Consider the following 13,977-nt stretch of genomic DNA (forward strand, 5'->3'; position numbering starts at 1 on the left):
TGCATTTGTTATTTATATTTACTCTTTTGCATTTTGGACAAATAATCTTGTACGAGCGAAAATTATCCCCACTAAAAACGTAATACAAACGCCAAAAGAAAAAGGATTTGAGCTTGCGCTTAAAAGAGTCCAGGGAAGTAGCTAACTTAATGCCATCAGGAATACTGTTCCAAAAAATAATAATTCTACTGAAGAAAAAATCCCGAAAATGTGAGGTGCGAGTTCTATTGCTCGGCGAGTGCGCCCTCTTAGAAAAAATTCACTTGTTAGGCAGCGAAGAAAATGTTATATAATCAAGCAATATCCGGGAAAACCAAAAGGCGGACAGTTCCAAAGCCTTTTATTTTCACTAATCCTACAGCCAGTAAAAATAAACAAGCCGGGAGCTCCGCTTTTAGGCTTGGCTAAATCCATATATTATATGGAAAGTGAGCTATTAGGGCGCGTGGTTGGTATTCCAGTGCTTCGGGTTCCAGTACCGCTCTGCCCAAAAAGTAGCGAGTTTTGGCAAAGATGACGGCTACGGCAACAGCAATAACAAGGCCACAAAGCAAGAATATGATTGGAATGCGAGAAATCTATGACGGGTACTTAATACCCTGGCCAAATTTTGTATAGATCTGATTACCCTAGCTATTTCTAAGAGCAGGATATGTTTATTTGTGTGAAAAAAAGAGAAACTATTTCGAGCCTCCTTAAACGTTAGCCTTTTCACCCATTTGGCCGTTAAGAGTTTTTTTAATGTTTTATTTTTTTTGTTACCAAAACAGCACAACCATCAAAACTACAATCCACCTTATATTTATATACTGTAACTAATAAAAAGAAGATCTGAATGATCAAAACAAACCAAATCTGTTTGGGTTTCAGCTTAATCAAGCTTTTCTTAGAGAGTTGTCAGAAGAAACTGGACTGAGCTTTTCTGAGGAGAATCTTAGGATTTCAACACTTGGTCTTTGGGAGGTAATTGGCAATAATCATATCAAATAAATAATTGGCAAATATTGGAAGAATAAGATTTGGGACCTTCATATCTAAGACGGCGAGGGAACTACCCTGCTTTCCTTTCCCTCCGAGCTCTAGCGAGAAGCTAGAAAGGAAACCTTTGCACGGATCTCCTCGATGTTCTTTGACGCATACTCGACATGATGTCAATGCAACGCCACTTCTACTCTTCAGTTCTGGATCCTAAAATCCTTAATATTGAATGCTGGTCGATGCTAGTCGGGGTCAACTGAGGAAAGAATGCTGCCTTGTTTAGTTGCAATCACATATGCGTGGTCAATCGTTAAGGCTTCTCGTAATTTTCTTGGACAAAGACGATGAACCGTTGACCTTGGCTCATCTTCAGTGGACACTTGTAAATAATTTGTGAGGGACTTTAAACTCTTTTCTATAACCTCCTGGTAACACAACGATATAAGGTTAAATTGTAGGAGGGTGAGATATGCATATACATGTACATTAAGTTTTCGCCAGGAGAAGACGGAATGCTTGAAAATATTTTGTTGCGGTGAAAGAAATCGCGAATATGCTCCATTTTCGACAATTTAGATCCTAGCAGCATAGCAGAGCAATTGATACCGGAGCCTGCAGTTTAATGGCCCTGGGCTCCAACGAGCCTCCTGTAGTACTATATTATTCCTGCCGACATTGTTGCACGTTTAATAAGGTATGGGGAGTGACACTCCGACGTAGACAAGAAACGACACGGAGTGTCGCTTAAGCTTGCCGATGCCGTCACCGAACACAGATCCCTTGGGAGGGATGGGTGGACCGCAAAATTTAGCTCGCGAGCTGTTTGACTCTTGAAACTGACAAAGTGACACTTGGTGAAGGGAGCAGTTAATATACCAGGACTAAGCCAATGAGAGGGTGAACTGGGGAATTAAATTCCACTGTCACGGGGTTTAAGCATTGCAAGCATAATAAAGGATATTCAATTGACTTTGAATAGCTCAGTGGTAGAGCATCTGAACTAGTAATCGGAAGGTCATAATTTAGACTCCTATAAAGGAGAACTCCGATTTGTTCCGAGTATCCCCGAGTCATCTTCGATAAAGTTTAGTCATATGCAAATCAGTGACACTGGCCTTAAAAGGCCTTGACATGAAAAGTTTTTGATAATTCCATTTTTTTTTAATTTCTCACCACCGTGGAATTATGTTAAGTCAACTCTCAAAAATGCTACTTTATGTATGCTTTCGGCCTGAAGTCATGAGCCGTGCCCTAGCGCATTGACCCTGAAAACCCCCATGGGAAGCGGTCAATTAATTATATGAATAATTGTTACTTAGATATTTTTAAAAAAAATCTCATTTTCAGTCTTTATTTCCACCCGCACTATCCATGGGGCTGCCTTCGAGGCACCATATTGTAGTGTACTTTTTAGCCGAAGCCAAAGAGGACCATGACACTTTACAGAGCAGAATGAAGCTAAATCAAGATGAAGTGGATGCAGCAACGTGGCTTGATGAGAAAGTAGCCGCTGATGTGGCTCGTAGCGATGACTTCGGACAATTAATAAAAGTGCCACAGAGATACTTTTGGTGAGCTTACAATGCTAGGCACAATGCAGAGATTCTTCAGTTTCACTACGCTCAACTTATAAATTTATTTTGAATTTCTCAGGAGTTGCGGGCTTTTTGTTTCTTTATCTGTTTTGTTGCAATGTTCACAGACAGTGAAAATCGTGGTTCAGCTCATGAGGCACACCCACAGCTCGGGAAAATGTTTTGATCAGTGTTATCATTGCAAACTGCGTTCCAAGTTTTCCAACTGAAAGTCGTATTTCCTGATCATTTTTAACGATCCCGATGAAGTTTTACAATCTTACTTCCATTTTACTCTACTTCGTTTTCAAAAGCTATAATCAGCTTAATTTCGCATACAATTCACCAATTGCGTTATTAAAAACGCAAAAACAATCGCAGGACCAGAATTCAACTTTCGCATGCATTTACACACAGCAAATGTCAAAAATACGACATGTAAATGTAAATTTCGTTTCTTGAATATTGGCGTGCTTCAAGTTTTCCCGTTCATAGCTGATGCTAACAGCTTGACTTCGCAAATCAAAATACATTTTAAAGTTTCCCTTAGTAATTCAAACTTCCGCCTTCTTGCCGTGCGATCGCTCGGTCCGCACAGCCAACAAATTGACTGTCTAAAGAAATACAGCACAAGTTCTGAGTTTGCTTGTTTTTCGGTGATATATCATGATGTCAAGCATTTCCATCGATCGTTCGCTCGTTACAGTTATAACGTTTGATTTTTACGTGATTAAATGGGGGAAACCGGATCAACGAAATTCCACTTAGCTTGGTTTGAAATGAGAGCTAAGGATTTGTTGACGGATTACGGCAGCAATCCGAAGATAGAACCTTATTCCAAGAACACTCAAGCAAAGGTTGAATTTCTCAAACAGAAATACCGACTCTGTGGTTGTAACTTTCATTGTCAAATTCATGTACATTGCTAAGTGGAAAATACACGCAATCTGCGTGTAATGGACATAACAATTTTACTCGTGACAAATTACACGCAGCCTGCGTGTAATTTCAGGTGCGTGTAATAGTTCGTGTAAATTTTACGCGCGCGTAGCGCGCGCGGAACTTGCGCGTATTTTGCGCGTAAATCCGCCCTCTTGCACGCATTTTACGCGCGTGTAGGTGCTGCTATTCCTGTGGCCAGTACTGTACGCCAAAAGAAAAAAAAAACGTTTCTCGTCTGTTTGGTGTCGTTCGCTGCTCTGACCAGGTTTTCATCGAATAAGAGTTTAGCTTGTCTTGGGGACTTCTCGAGGGACTGTATGGTAAGGTCCCTCTCAACTACTCGTATTTTGTTTACGCTTTTACAGTGCGACTATCATTGAAAATTCCGGAATGATCATCCAGCGAAGCCTTCCTTTGTCCAACTTGATGTCATCCCTACCCCTGACTGGAGAAAATGGGCAGGAACTAAACAAAGAGCGACTCTCCACAGGAACCAAGTTTGCGATCCGACAATGGCTTAAATTCCTGTACTCTCCCCCTGCAGGGAGCATGAAGAGAGGGGATTCTTTTGAGACAGTGTTTCAAATGATTACCAAATCGGGTCACCAACCCAAGAAAAGCCCCTTTTGGGGTCATTGATACTGGTTCAGTTGCTTCTGCTTCCTCGACGGAAGATCGAATTGGCAACTGGATCAGCGAAGACAGTAACATTGAAATAGAGTTGTTTTCAACAAACTCTCTTTGGCCTGCGAGAAGAGCAAGCATTGTGAGGAGACAAACTTTGTCAGAGAGTGTAAACAGCGAGAAGACTCTTTTTCTTTTAATGGAATGAAAATTGACAAAACGCTGGACTGGTTATTGTGTCTGCTTCTAGGTTTAATCTGGGTGCATAAGTTGGGGTTAGGGATGGAGTAGTTATTACAAATGTGGCATTCTAAGCCATTTCCTATTTAAAAGCGCTAAGTTAAGCAATGCGTACGAAAGCTTTGCCAATTTGCCACAGGGTCTAAAAGTCAAAAAAAATGTGTAATCTTCAGACATAGCGACCTTAATCCGTGTGAGTTCATGATCATGTTTGTAAAAGGCAACCAAAGAGTATCATAGAATGGAAACAAGACAAAAATAGGATTTTCTCTCAATACTACGATTTAAGTTGTAGACGCTTATAATGAAGACTGGTTTGATAAAGTTATCCGTCTGTTTCTTCGAAAACCCAGCGAAAGGAGTATGGCAATCATAAGGAATGGACAATAATAATGGAGGAATTGTTAAAAGGAGCTTTAATAAGCAAAGGAAACGTAAGCACACAACTATGTTATGTTTAAAAAACGAGCAGCAGTGTTTCATCGGGGTTTAAAAACACGAGGCGTAGCCGAGTGTTTTAGACCCAATAAAACATGTGCTGCGAGTTTTTTGAACGGCTTAAAAAACATTCTACAAAGAGCGTCTCCCTGTGGACTCAAAACAATGGTTCAAATTGTGAGAGGTGAATATTAGCATACAAGAAAAACAAGCTATGCCTTATTAATATTCTTTATATAAAGAATACTAACGAGGAGTGTTTTATCAGGATATAAAGCTCATTCACGTGAAGTTTTATTGGTGTTTTGATAGGCTGTTAGGCCCACGAATAATTAATGAAAAAAAACTGCTGAAGAATTTCAAAGCTTATCCCGACAAGTGAAGCTTTGGTGTAAAGCTCGCCATTCTTTTTTCTGGCTTCAGCATAAAATCTCTTCAGTACATACGCATTCGCCAACTTGTCCTTCGCGTCGATGACGCGAGTGCCTCTTCGTCTACCTTTCTTTCCTTCAGATACTCTCGAAATGCGTTGCATTAAGTGCAACTTTTGCTCTTTTCTTAGTATTCTCACTGTTCTTTCGATCAACTAAAGATGCGCCATTTTCTCACAAGAGGGTGATTTCAATTGCGCATGAGCAGAATATTATTTGCAACAAAACACGTGTTTGTAGGCAGTTATTTGCAGGTCACGTGGTGGGCTCTCGGCCAATGAAAAGAAAGGACAAAATCCATCGAATGATAATGGCTTTTCATCTATCATATTTGACAGTTTCTAGTTCCTTTGAGGCATAGCATATGATAAACGAGGCTTTTTTTGTTGCGATTTGGGGACTAAGGGATACGGAAGGCCTTTTTTAACGAAAAGGAGGAGTTCACACGAATCTAACAAAAATGCAATGGACTAATTTTCTTCGTGTTGTACCCGTTTCCGTAGGACCGTGTAATGTTACACTTAACCCTTTGATACTTAAACCGGCCTAAACCGGCCTAAACCGGCCAAACTCTTTCTAACGCCGAACGATTTTACTCGTAAATGGGGAGCCCCCAGAGTCAATGGGTTAATCACTCACTGAAAAACTGTACCATTAAAATAGTGTTTATATATTACCAGTGGGTACAAATATTGTCACTTGGACTGAAGGGCATCCGCTTGCAACGAAGAAAGAACAACGTTCGAGTTAGGGGAGGCTTTTCACGTCAGTTTGGATTACAATTTTTGTTTATAGCCGAAATAAAAGAAGATCAACAGACATGAATGTTCCACGCTGGAGGATGTCAGTGGACTACGAAATTTTTATTTTCGTGGTGTCAAATTATGGAATATTTTGCCGAAGGAACTCCAGAACATTAATGGAATTAGGAATTTTAAGAAAAGATTATTTTATAGCATTTTTAATAATGAATAATGAATAGATTATTTTAGTTTTCACTTTTTAGAATTGCTCTCATTTTATGTTATATCAACACTACATGTATATGCATATGTATGCAATTTTTTTGGGGTTAAGATTCCTCTGTACAACTGGCTGATTCTAAAACTGCCAGTCGTCATAAAAGAGAGGACGTAATGAAAAGAATAAATAAATAAAAATAATAAACGTAACAACCCTACCCCGCAACACGTAAGCATGCAACTCACCATTAAAAAAAAAATCTCTGAGTTTTAGAACTCCCATTCTAATATAAGATCGTCGACGTTTTTTTTTTGTCATTTTTATGTGCATCCATGCTTTACGGGCTGCCGAAGCAAATCGGAAAATTTGAATAACAAAAAGAATCTCTTTAACAGATGTCTTTTCTAGCAGCTGCACACACCAAAGTGATAAAAGGAACCGTAGAAGTTCCCTGAATCTTTAGAGATGCTGTCAGTTTATTATAAATATCCCCCAGGTTCACCGACACCGTATTGAATAACAGTTTTTCAGTAAAGTATATACCACACAAATTGAATAAACAACCAACCTATTAAAAAATAATTACGGAAACTATGGCCATTTCAGGGTGCCATTTTGTTTGTCGGCCGGTCGGAAATGATTTTTCACTTCCTTGTAAACAAATGAGAACGGTTATAAAGCACCATCCCCTTTTGTGGTATATACGTGGTATGAATATTCTCCTTAATTATAGAAAAGTGAGATCCAGTAGGGCATAGCTGGCAGTTCTTCATGTGGAAGTTGGAACAAAACAGTGAACGTACCTCAACCGCGATATATCTGCAACGGTGTTTAAAATGTGTATTTCTCTGAATTTCTTACTTCATTAGCATTCGACTTCGGCTTGAGTTTGTAAATGTTGTTCAACAATGCTTGCATTGTATTAGAATGATTTTGCAAACGTTTTCTTGAGGAAGCTATTTTTCATTTTGCTCAGACATTTTTACGAAAAAACGTCACTCATTGAGAGCAGTATTTCATGTGCACGACCAGCACAATTCAGGCTTGCCTTTTGGCTCTAGCTCTTCAACGAACCCGTGTAAGGGTAAACATGATGAAGACATAACGCTGTACGGTAGCAGTTTTTTTTTTCAGTACAGAGAGAAATCTCCTCGTCCACAAGATGTTGATGTCCCGTGTTCGGGTTCGGTTCCTATCAGTGTTAGCTCTCTTGTCTGTTGCGAGAGGTTTTTCTCCAGTTGATCATGATAAAGTCTTACCCTCTCATCCAAAGTCAACATTGAACTATCTGATTTGATTTCCCGTAAAACCAAAAGCGAGATAGCTGTTGCAACCGAAGCGTTCAGTGTATTTGTTACAGGTAAATTTGAAATTCAGGTTGAAATGATTTCAACCTAGGTAAATTTAATTCTAAACTAGGTTGAAATTTAAAGTAGGAAACGTCAACAAAAAGTCCATCAATTGTTAGCAAGTACGTGTGTATTGGTAAGTAAATCGGTGCTGGAAGTAAGGGGATGTAGTTAGCGTACGTTTTTCATAAATTAGTCTATAAAAACGCGTTTGGTTGTTATCTAAGTCCAAGTCTAAGCATTGATTTTAAAGGGTTAGCATTAAGGTTGGGGCTAAGCATACTGTACATGATAACCAATTCCGCTTGTGTGTTTCTTGCTTTTTCCTTTGTTGACTCGATAAGAGAATAACAAGCACGTTTAGGTGCAGGTTCTGCATCCACATCTTCACATTCTTCTTCTTCTTTATAGTAGAATGTCGATCATGTTTCTTATCTGGGGTAGTTTTGGTTTCTTTCCATGGTGGTATGCAAAATACCAATTCATAGGGTGTTTGTTTTGTTGCTTCATGTTCCAGAATGTTCTTTTTGTAAGCAGCTTCCCCTAGGAAGCCAAGGATTTGGACTTTGTTTTTTTCCTTCTAAGAGTTTTCTGGTGTTTTGCTTTACTGTTTGATTGTTCCTTTCCACCAAACCTTGAGTTGATGGTTTTCTGGGAGCTTCATGAAGTTCAGTGATGCCGTTGTTCAGCCTGAATTGAGACACCAGAGAATTCTTAAATTCCCGTCCATTGTCAGTGTGTATTTTCTGAGGGAATCCAAATTGCCAGCAAAATTGAGACAGGCATTACAATACATCTTCAGCTTGCTTATTTTTCAATGGATAAAGCCATGAATATTTTGTGAAATGATCAATCATGTGGAGAATCCAATATGTGTTTGCGATGACATGAACATGTACATGGTAAGTTTCTAAGGTCGATTAAGTCCATTTGCAAATGTATTAGGAATCCTCTTGCTTGAATAGGGGCTAGCACAGGCTGTTTTTGTCTGCTGGTGATCGACTTTTGTTCTTCGTGTATTGAGCTGAGTGACAAAAAGAGTTGTATTACTTCTTGGGATACTGACTCGTAGTTTTGCTTGATATACTTGTCCATCTTGTCTCTTCCTTTGTGCGCAATATTCGAATGGGCTTTGCAAAAAACTTAGTGTGCTTCACATTTTTGAACAATTTCTTTTCTGTTCTTGGATAATATTTTGCCACCCTCCAGATTCCATCCTTTTTTGTTGATAATTGCTACGTCTTTACTTGTCAGATTTGTTCTGTCCTAGCTGTCTGCATTACGTGTTTCTAACCACTTCACTGCATCTCTGAATCAACACAACTTGTGCTAGCCACTTTACGAACCGTACAGGGCCACGCATATCTATTGCCCTCGAGTAAACTTTTGCATAGTTTACTATGACCGAGAAGAGTCTGGGCCCTCTTGCACCAGGAGAAACTTATTTGCTATTAAAATTAATGACGACTGCTTGTCCAAGTCCTGTGTGGTTTAGCGGTTAGTTACGGCGAAGGATTCAATGCTAAGAGATATCGGTAAGTGCAGTTCAAAGCGATTTCTTTCTCTCGAGTACACATTGTAGTACATTGTACACAAAGTAGTGGTAGGTATGACAAATGCATCAGGGAATGGAAGGTTAGAGGGATAAGGACAGACAGAAAGAGAGTAAGAAAAGAAAGGAAGAGAGTAGAGAGGAAAGTGGGAGGAGGGAAATGCGATTTTGTGGTTTTTTGTTTTGTTTTCAACCCGCCGTAGCAGTCCTAGTTTCCTAAACTCCCTAATATTTCCCTAGTACGGTCCCGAGCAAGTGAAGTTAGTAAGTTGTTTATGATATGGCATTGTTTCTTTGAACGATCGGACACGATCGGACACTTCTCCGCCTGGTGAATGGTCGAGTCTTCGTCTTCCCTCAGCGAACTTTCAACGGTAGCCTTTTGCATGTAAAACTAAATTCCGCTTGGTATAACTGTACTGTTGTGACGAAAAATATATCTATATTAAAAGTTGTAAGCAGATACCTCCCCCATCAGAAGAGCCTGGCTATATATAAGATTAATACTCAGTGGTTGTCATTATCATAATTATGATTTCAATTTTGAGCAATCATTCTTTTAAAATATGGTTTAAATAATTGTGACCTCACTCGCCTTCCAACTTCCACGTTACTTTAAATTCTATGATGGGAAAATGACGGAAGCTATAGCGCCTTAACCATCATTTAATCGTTTTTCCGCCAATTTAAATGATGACATGTTTCGCTCCCACGCAAAACGGCTCTGTTTTCTCTTTTACAAAACGTGACTTTGAGAAGATATAAGTTTGCCAAGTGTGCACGAAAACTAATTATACCAAGCGACATTCAACGAAGATAGAATTCAAATTCATAGGTAGACAGGCATTTCGTAAAATTCGTCGAAAAGACGACTGAACTATGCATGTTAATTTGAATGGTATTTGCCATGACTAGTATTGCTCAAGTTTCAAAAATACACCAGAAATACATAGAGATCTAAGTTCTTCCTTGGATACGAAATATCTCCTGAGTAAATTACAGTGGATTCCACAAAACTTTTGATAGGCGGTTTGCGAAGTTCGCTTCGAACTTGGGAATTTCATTACGCATGGGCGTAGCCAGGATTTTTCAAAGGGGGGGTCACGCTCTGTCAAACAGAGGGTACTCGCGTTTTCGCAACCTGAATATTGTAGGTTTGAGTAAAAAACGGCTTACAAAGGGGATGTCACGGGCACCCCAGGACCACCCCCCCCCCCCCCCCCCCTGGCTACGCCCTTGTTACGTATTAAACTGTCATTCAAATAGCAAACTTTGAAACGAACTTGGGAACTTCGCGCCGAACTTTGTGGGAATGAACACTAAACACTCATCACAAAAATGCGTGGATAAGTCTATTTTCATTTTCAACGACAAGAGTCGGTGATTCCTATGGAATAATGCTGAATTTCTTGAAAGAATGCACGCGACGGGACATTTTCGGGCAAACACTGAAACGGGACTGAAACGTTATTCTCTACCAGTTTGTTTTGGATTTCACTGCTGTAAATGCTGGGATTGTTAATTTTACAAAACTCCATATAGATATTTATCATTCATCACGCGCTGACCCAGTGCTATTTCCACCTTTGTTGCCTTAATTCGATATTCCCTCTGCGAACGAAAACATCAACAATTTTGGAAAATGGTTTGTTTCGGAAGTCTCAGTTCCTGTCCTATTTAAGATGGCCCCTTTCCATTCTAACCAGCTTTCAATAATTTACTGCCGGATTTAATATGGAATTGCCTTCCTTGCACGGTGAAGGCACTCATTTCAAAACAGCAACTGAGAACAATGGTGAAATTACTTCGCCACATTCCCACGAAGTTCGGCGCGAGATTCCCAATTTCGTTTCAAAGTTTAAATTGACAGTTACGTAATGAAATTCCCAAGTTCGAAGCGAACTTCGCAAACCGCCTGTCAAACGTTTTGTGAAATCCGCTGTAACACACAATTGTAACTTTATCTTTTAGTGTGTATTGATTAGAACTCTTGTGAGTGGTTTTTCTTTACATCACAAAAACACGTAAAGTGTTATTACGTAGCATAAATTTTATACCAGAAACCAGCTTCTTTTTATAGATTGACCCACACTTAGAATTAAAATGAAATCATTCGTTTTTCACTACGAGTTTCTTTTACACTTCTTTAAGCCTGAAGCGCTTTTGAAGCTCAGCTGCAGGTCACAGGAAGACTAATGAAAATAGCAGTATGGAAAAGTTACAGGAGAACTCCTTGTGAGCCGAGTGGTCAGCTTCCCGACTGCGACTCCTAACTCAGACAGTCAGACACCTTTATTTACCTTTAGTTATTTAAGAAAAGAAATTTACAGATATTAAAAATAAAAAGAGAAAAATGATCATTGGTTCCCTACTGAAGTAACTATATGGAGTTAAAGAGCTAGGAAGCCAGATTACATGAAGTATAGTACAATGCTTGGGTCGGAAAACACGCACACAAAATTTACATCATATGAAGCAACAACAACAACAACAACAACAAGAAACTACTTTATTAATATCTACTTTACAAAGTAACTACACGAGAACAAGCAAGTAAAGCATTTAAGGGCCTGTTTACAAGCAGGTAGGGTAACCCTAGTGCTAGGGTAACCCTACCTGTGAAATTTTGCTTGTAAACCCGGGCTATGTTTGACCCTCCTGCTAGTGTAACCCTAGCGGTAGGGTTACCCTACCTGCTTGTAAACAGGGCCTAAGGCAGAGAAACAAACAAACAAACAAACAAAAAAAAACTACTGATATAATGAAATAACATGAGAAAGAAATCAGAAAATCCAAGAAAATTAATATTTTCGCGGAGATTCTCTTTTCAGATTTTCTTTATATAAATGAAGTTGACTTAACATTTTATTCCAAAAGGATTGCACATTGGGTTCCTGAAAACGAATGTGAAAAATTTCATCGTTGATTCAGTTTTATTCAAGGAGGATGACGGTATGATTGAGTTTCTGTAGTCCTTGTATTATAACAGAGAAACACTAAGCTAAAACTATGTAAATCTCCATAAAAGGACATTTTTTGACGTATTTTTTTTTGTGTTGTCGTCTCGTTAGTTTCAAATGTATTCAAACGTAGCTCTTGCGATGAAAAGTACCTTTAATTCAAAGGACCAATGGTCCTCCACTCGTGATGAAAGCTGGTCTAGCCCTGCGATGACGTCTGGCTATAGGAACAACCACGACCATGCGCCTTCGAAACTTACGAGAAACAATGGCATACAAAATTGGGTTGAAAAAAAATGACGTTTTCGCAAAAACGCTACACGCACTTGTAGCAATAGGATTAAGTTTGACGTTTAGGACAACAAGAAATGACACTACAGCATAAGGAGACCATGATAGCATGAAAGCGGCTATGACAGTCAAAAAGTACATTGCAGATTTGCGATGTCTTTTTAAAAGGGCTTGAGACGTTGTTACCACTGATGAACGATTAAAGCGCATCTGCCATGTGTTATATACGATATGCTTGGAGATTTGGTGGATCTTGAAGTACGAAAACATGATTACCAAAAGCACTAATAAATAAGAGGAGAAAAACACTATTCCAAAATATGCCTTATCATCCGGGAGAGGGATTTCTTGGTCATCTGAACACATTTCGCCGATGCCTTCCAAGCCATAAATACGTGACCACACAACAAGAGGGATAGCACTTAAAATGAATGAAAATACCCAAGAGGTAGCGATAACGATAAAAACTCCTTTGCTACTCAGGTAGGACTGTTTGGATAAAGATCTGGTTATAGTCAAATATTTCCCCGCAGAAATTTCGGCCAAGTGTGACAGAGATACGAGAGCAAGTGAAAATATCATGAATGCATGTACCTGGCAGCCAGCTCTTCCAAAAGGCCACTTCTTTTGAAAGTGTCTTGAAATAGAGATTGGAACGGCAACGGAACAAGAGAGAAAATCACTGACAGCGATGCTGAGAATAAGATAGCTTGGTGCTGATAGGCGATATCTGTTTTTGAAAATTGTCAAAACAACAATGGAATTGAAGAAGATGCCCAAAAGGCAGACCGGAATCTCAGTGACAACGAATATTGTGCTCCACTTGCCAAATGTATTCATCATCTTTTCAGTCAAAGGCTTCTTTTCAGTGATGCTTTACCAAAAGAGAGAAATAATGATATTTTCGAAGAATCAGTTGCAAGCCTACCCATGGCATTTCCATTTTACAATGCGGCCTTTCTTTAAATGTCGCATTCATCGCTCTCTTCCGATGTGATTTCAACTTAACGCCTACTTGATGGTTTCGTAGATCATTATAGTGAGCTCAGGCGCCTTTGCTATGGCATTACTTCCGATGATGTAGGGCAATTAAATTCCCTTTTATTTTTTCAACCTTGTCTTTCTCCACGACAAAACGTGTATCTCCTGATTCAAGAGGAGAATACACGTGCACTGTAACGAATGAGTTCCCAAGTTGTTTTTTTCAGTGCAGAGACAAGCGGGAAGGGCACAAGAAGCAGTCATACGGATTTGTGTAACACGGATTTCAGAGTTATTATTATTATTATGAGCAGCATTAATTTACATTAAAGCTTTATTCTCTGTTCTGCGATAACAGAGGAAATAAGAAATCACAACGATGGCAATTTGAATGCGGACAAGCCATTTTTCGAGTGAGGACAAATGTCTTCTTCATTAATTCATGAATTAGTATAGGTAATCATACGGTTTCGAGTTCAATTTGGAATTAATTTGCACGAGTGAGTTTTTGAAAAAGCTGAAATTGCACGAGCCGCTTCGGCGAGTGCAATTTCAGCTTTTTCAAAAACTCACAAGTGCAAATTAATTTCAAATTGAACGAGAAAAACCGTATGATTACTTATTAATAATACAAACATGAAAAAATTCGCGTGG

General features: G+C 39.2%; 2 protein-coding genes across 2 annotated transcripts in view; one reads left to right on the top strand and one right to left on the bottom strand.

The window, feature by feature from the left end:
• LOC138000690 (nucleoside diphosphate-linked moiety X motif 17-like) overlaps positions 1-4,338 on the top strand; it is an 18,858-nt gene extending 14,520 nt beyond the window's left edge. The window contains exons 5-7 of the mRNA XM_068847273.1: positions 871-963; positions 2,326-2,549; positions 3,860-4,338. Of these exons, the coding sequence (XP_068703374.1) occupies positions 871-963; positions 2,326-2,549; positions 3,860-4,133 (591 nt within the window). The 3' untranslated portion in view covers positions 4,134-4,338. The remainder of the gene's footprint in view (positions 1-870; positions 964-2,325; positions 2,550-3,859) is intronic.
• Positions 4,339-11,358: 7,020 nt separating this feature from the next.
• On the bottom strand, positions 11,359-13,712 carry LOC137999205 (melanopsin-B-like). Its single transcript, XM_068845053.1, has one exon. The coding sequence runs from the start codon at positions 13,183-13,185 to the stop codon at positions 12,211-12,213; it is 975 nt and encodes a 324-aa protein (XP_068701154.1). The 5' UTR covers positions 13,186-13,712; the 3' UTR covers positions 11,359-12,210.
• Between the last annotated feature and the right edge of the window lie 265 nt (positions 13,713-13,977).

The sequence above is a fragment of the Montipora foliosa genome, chromosome 4, assembly GCF_036669935.1.
Source record: "Montipora foliosa isolate CH-2021 chromosome 4, ASM3666993v2, whole genome shotgun sequence".
Lineage (NCBI taxonomy): Eukaryota > Metazoa > Cnidaria > Anthozoa > Scleractinia > Acroporidae > Montipora > Montipora foliosa.

Excerpts from the sequence above, each read along its gene's own strand:
- LOC137999205 (XM_068845053.1), bottom strand. The coding sequence starts at position 13,185 with ATGATGAATACATTTGGCAAGTGGAGCACAATATTCGTTGTCACTGAG.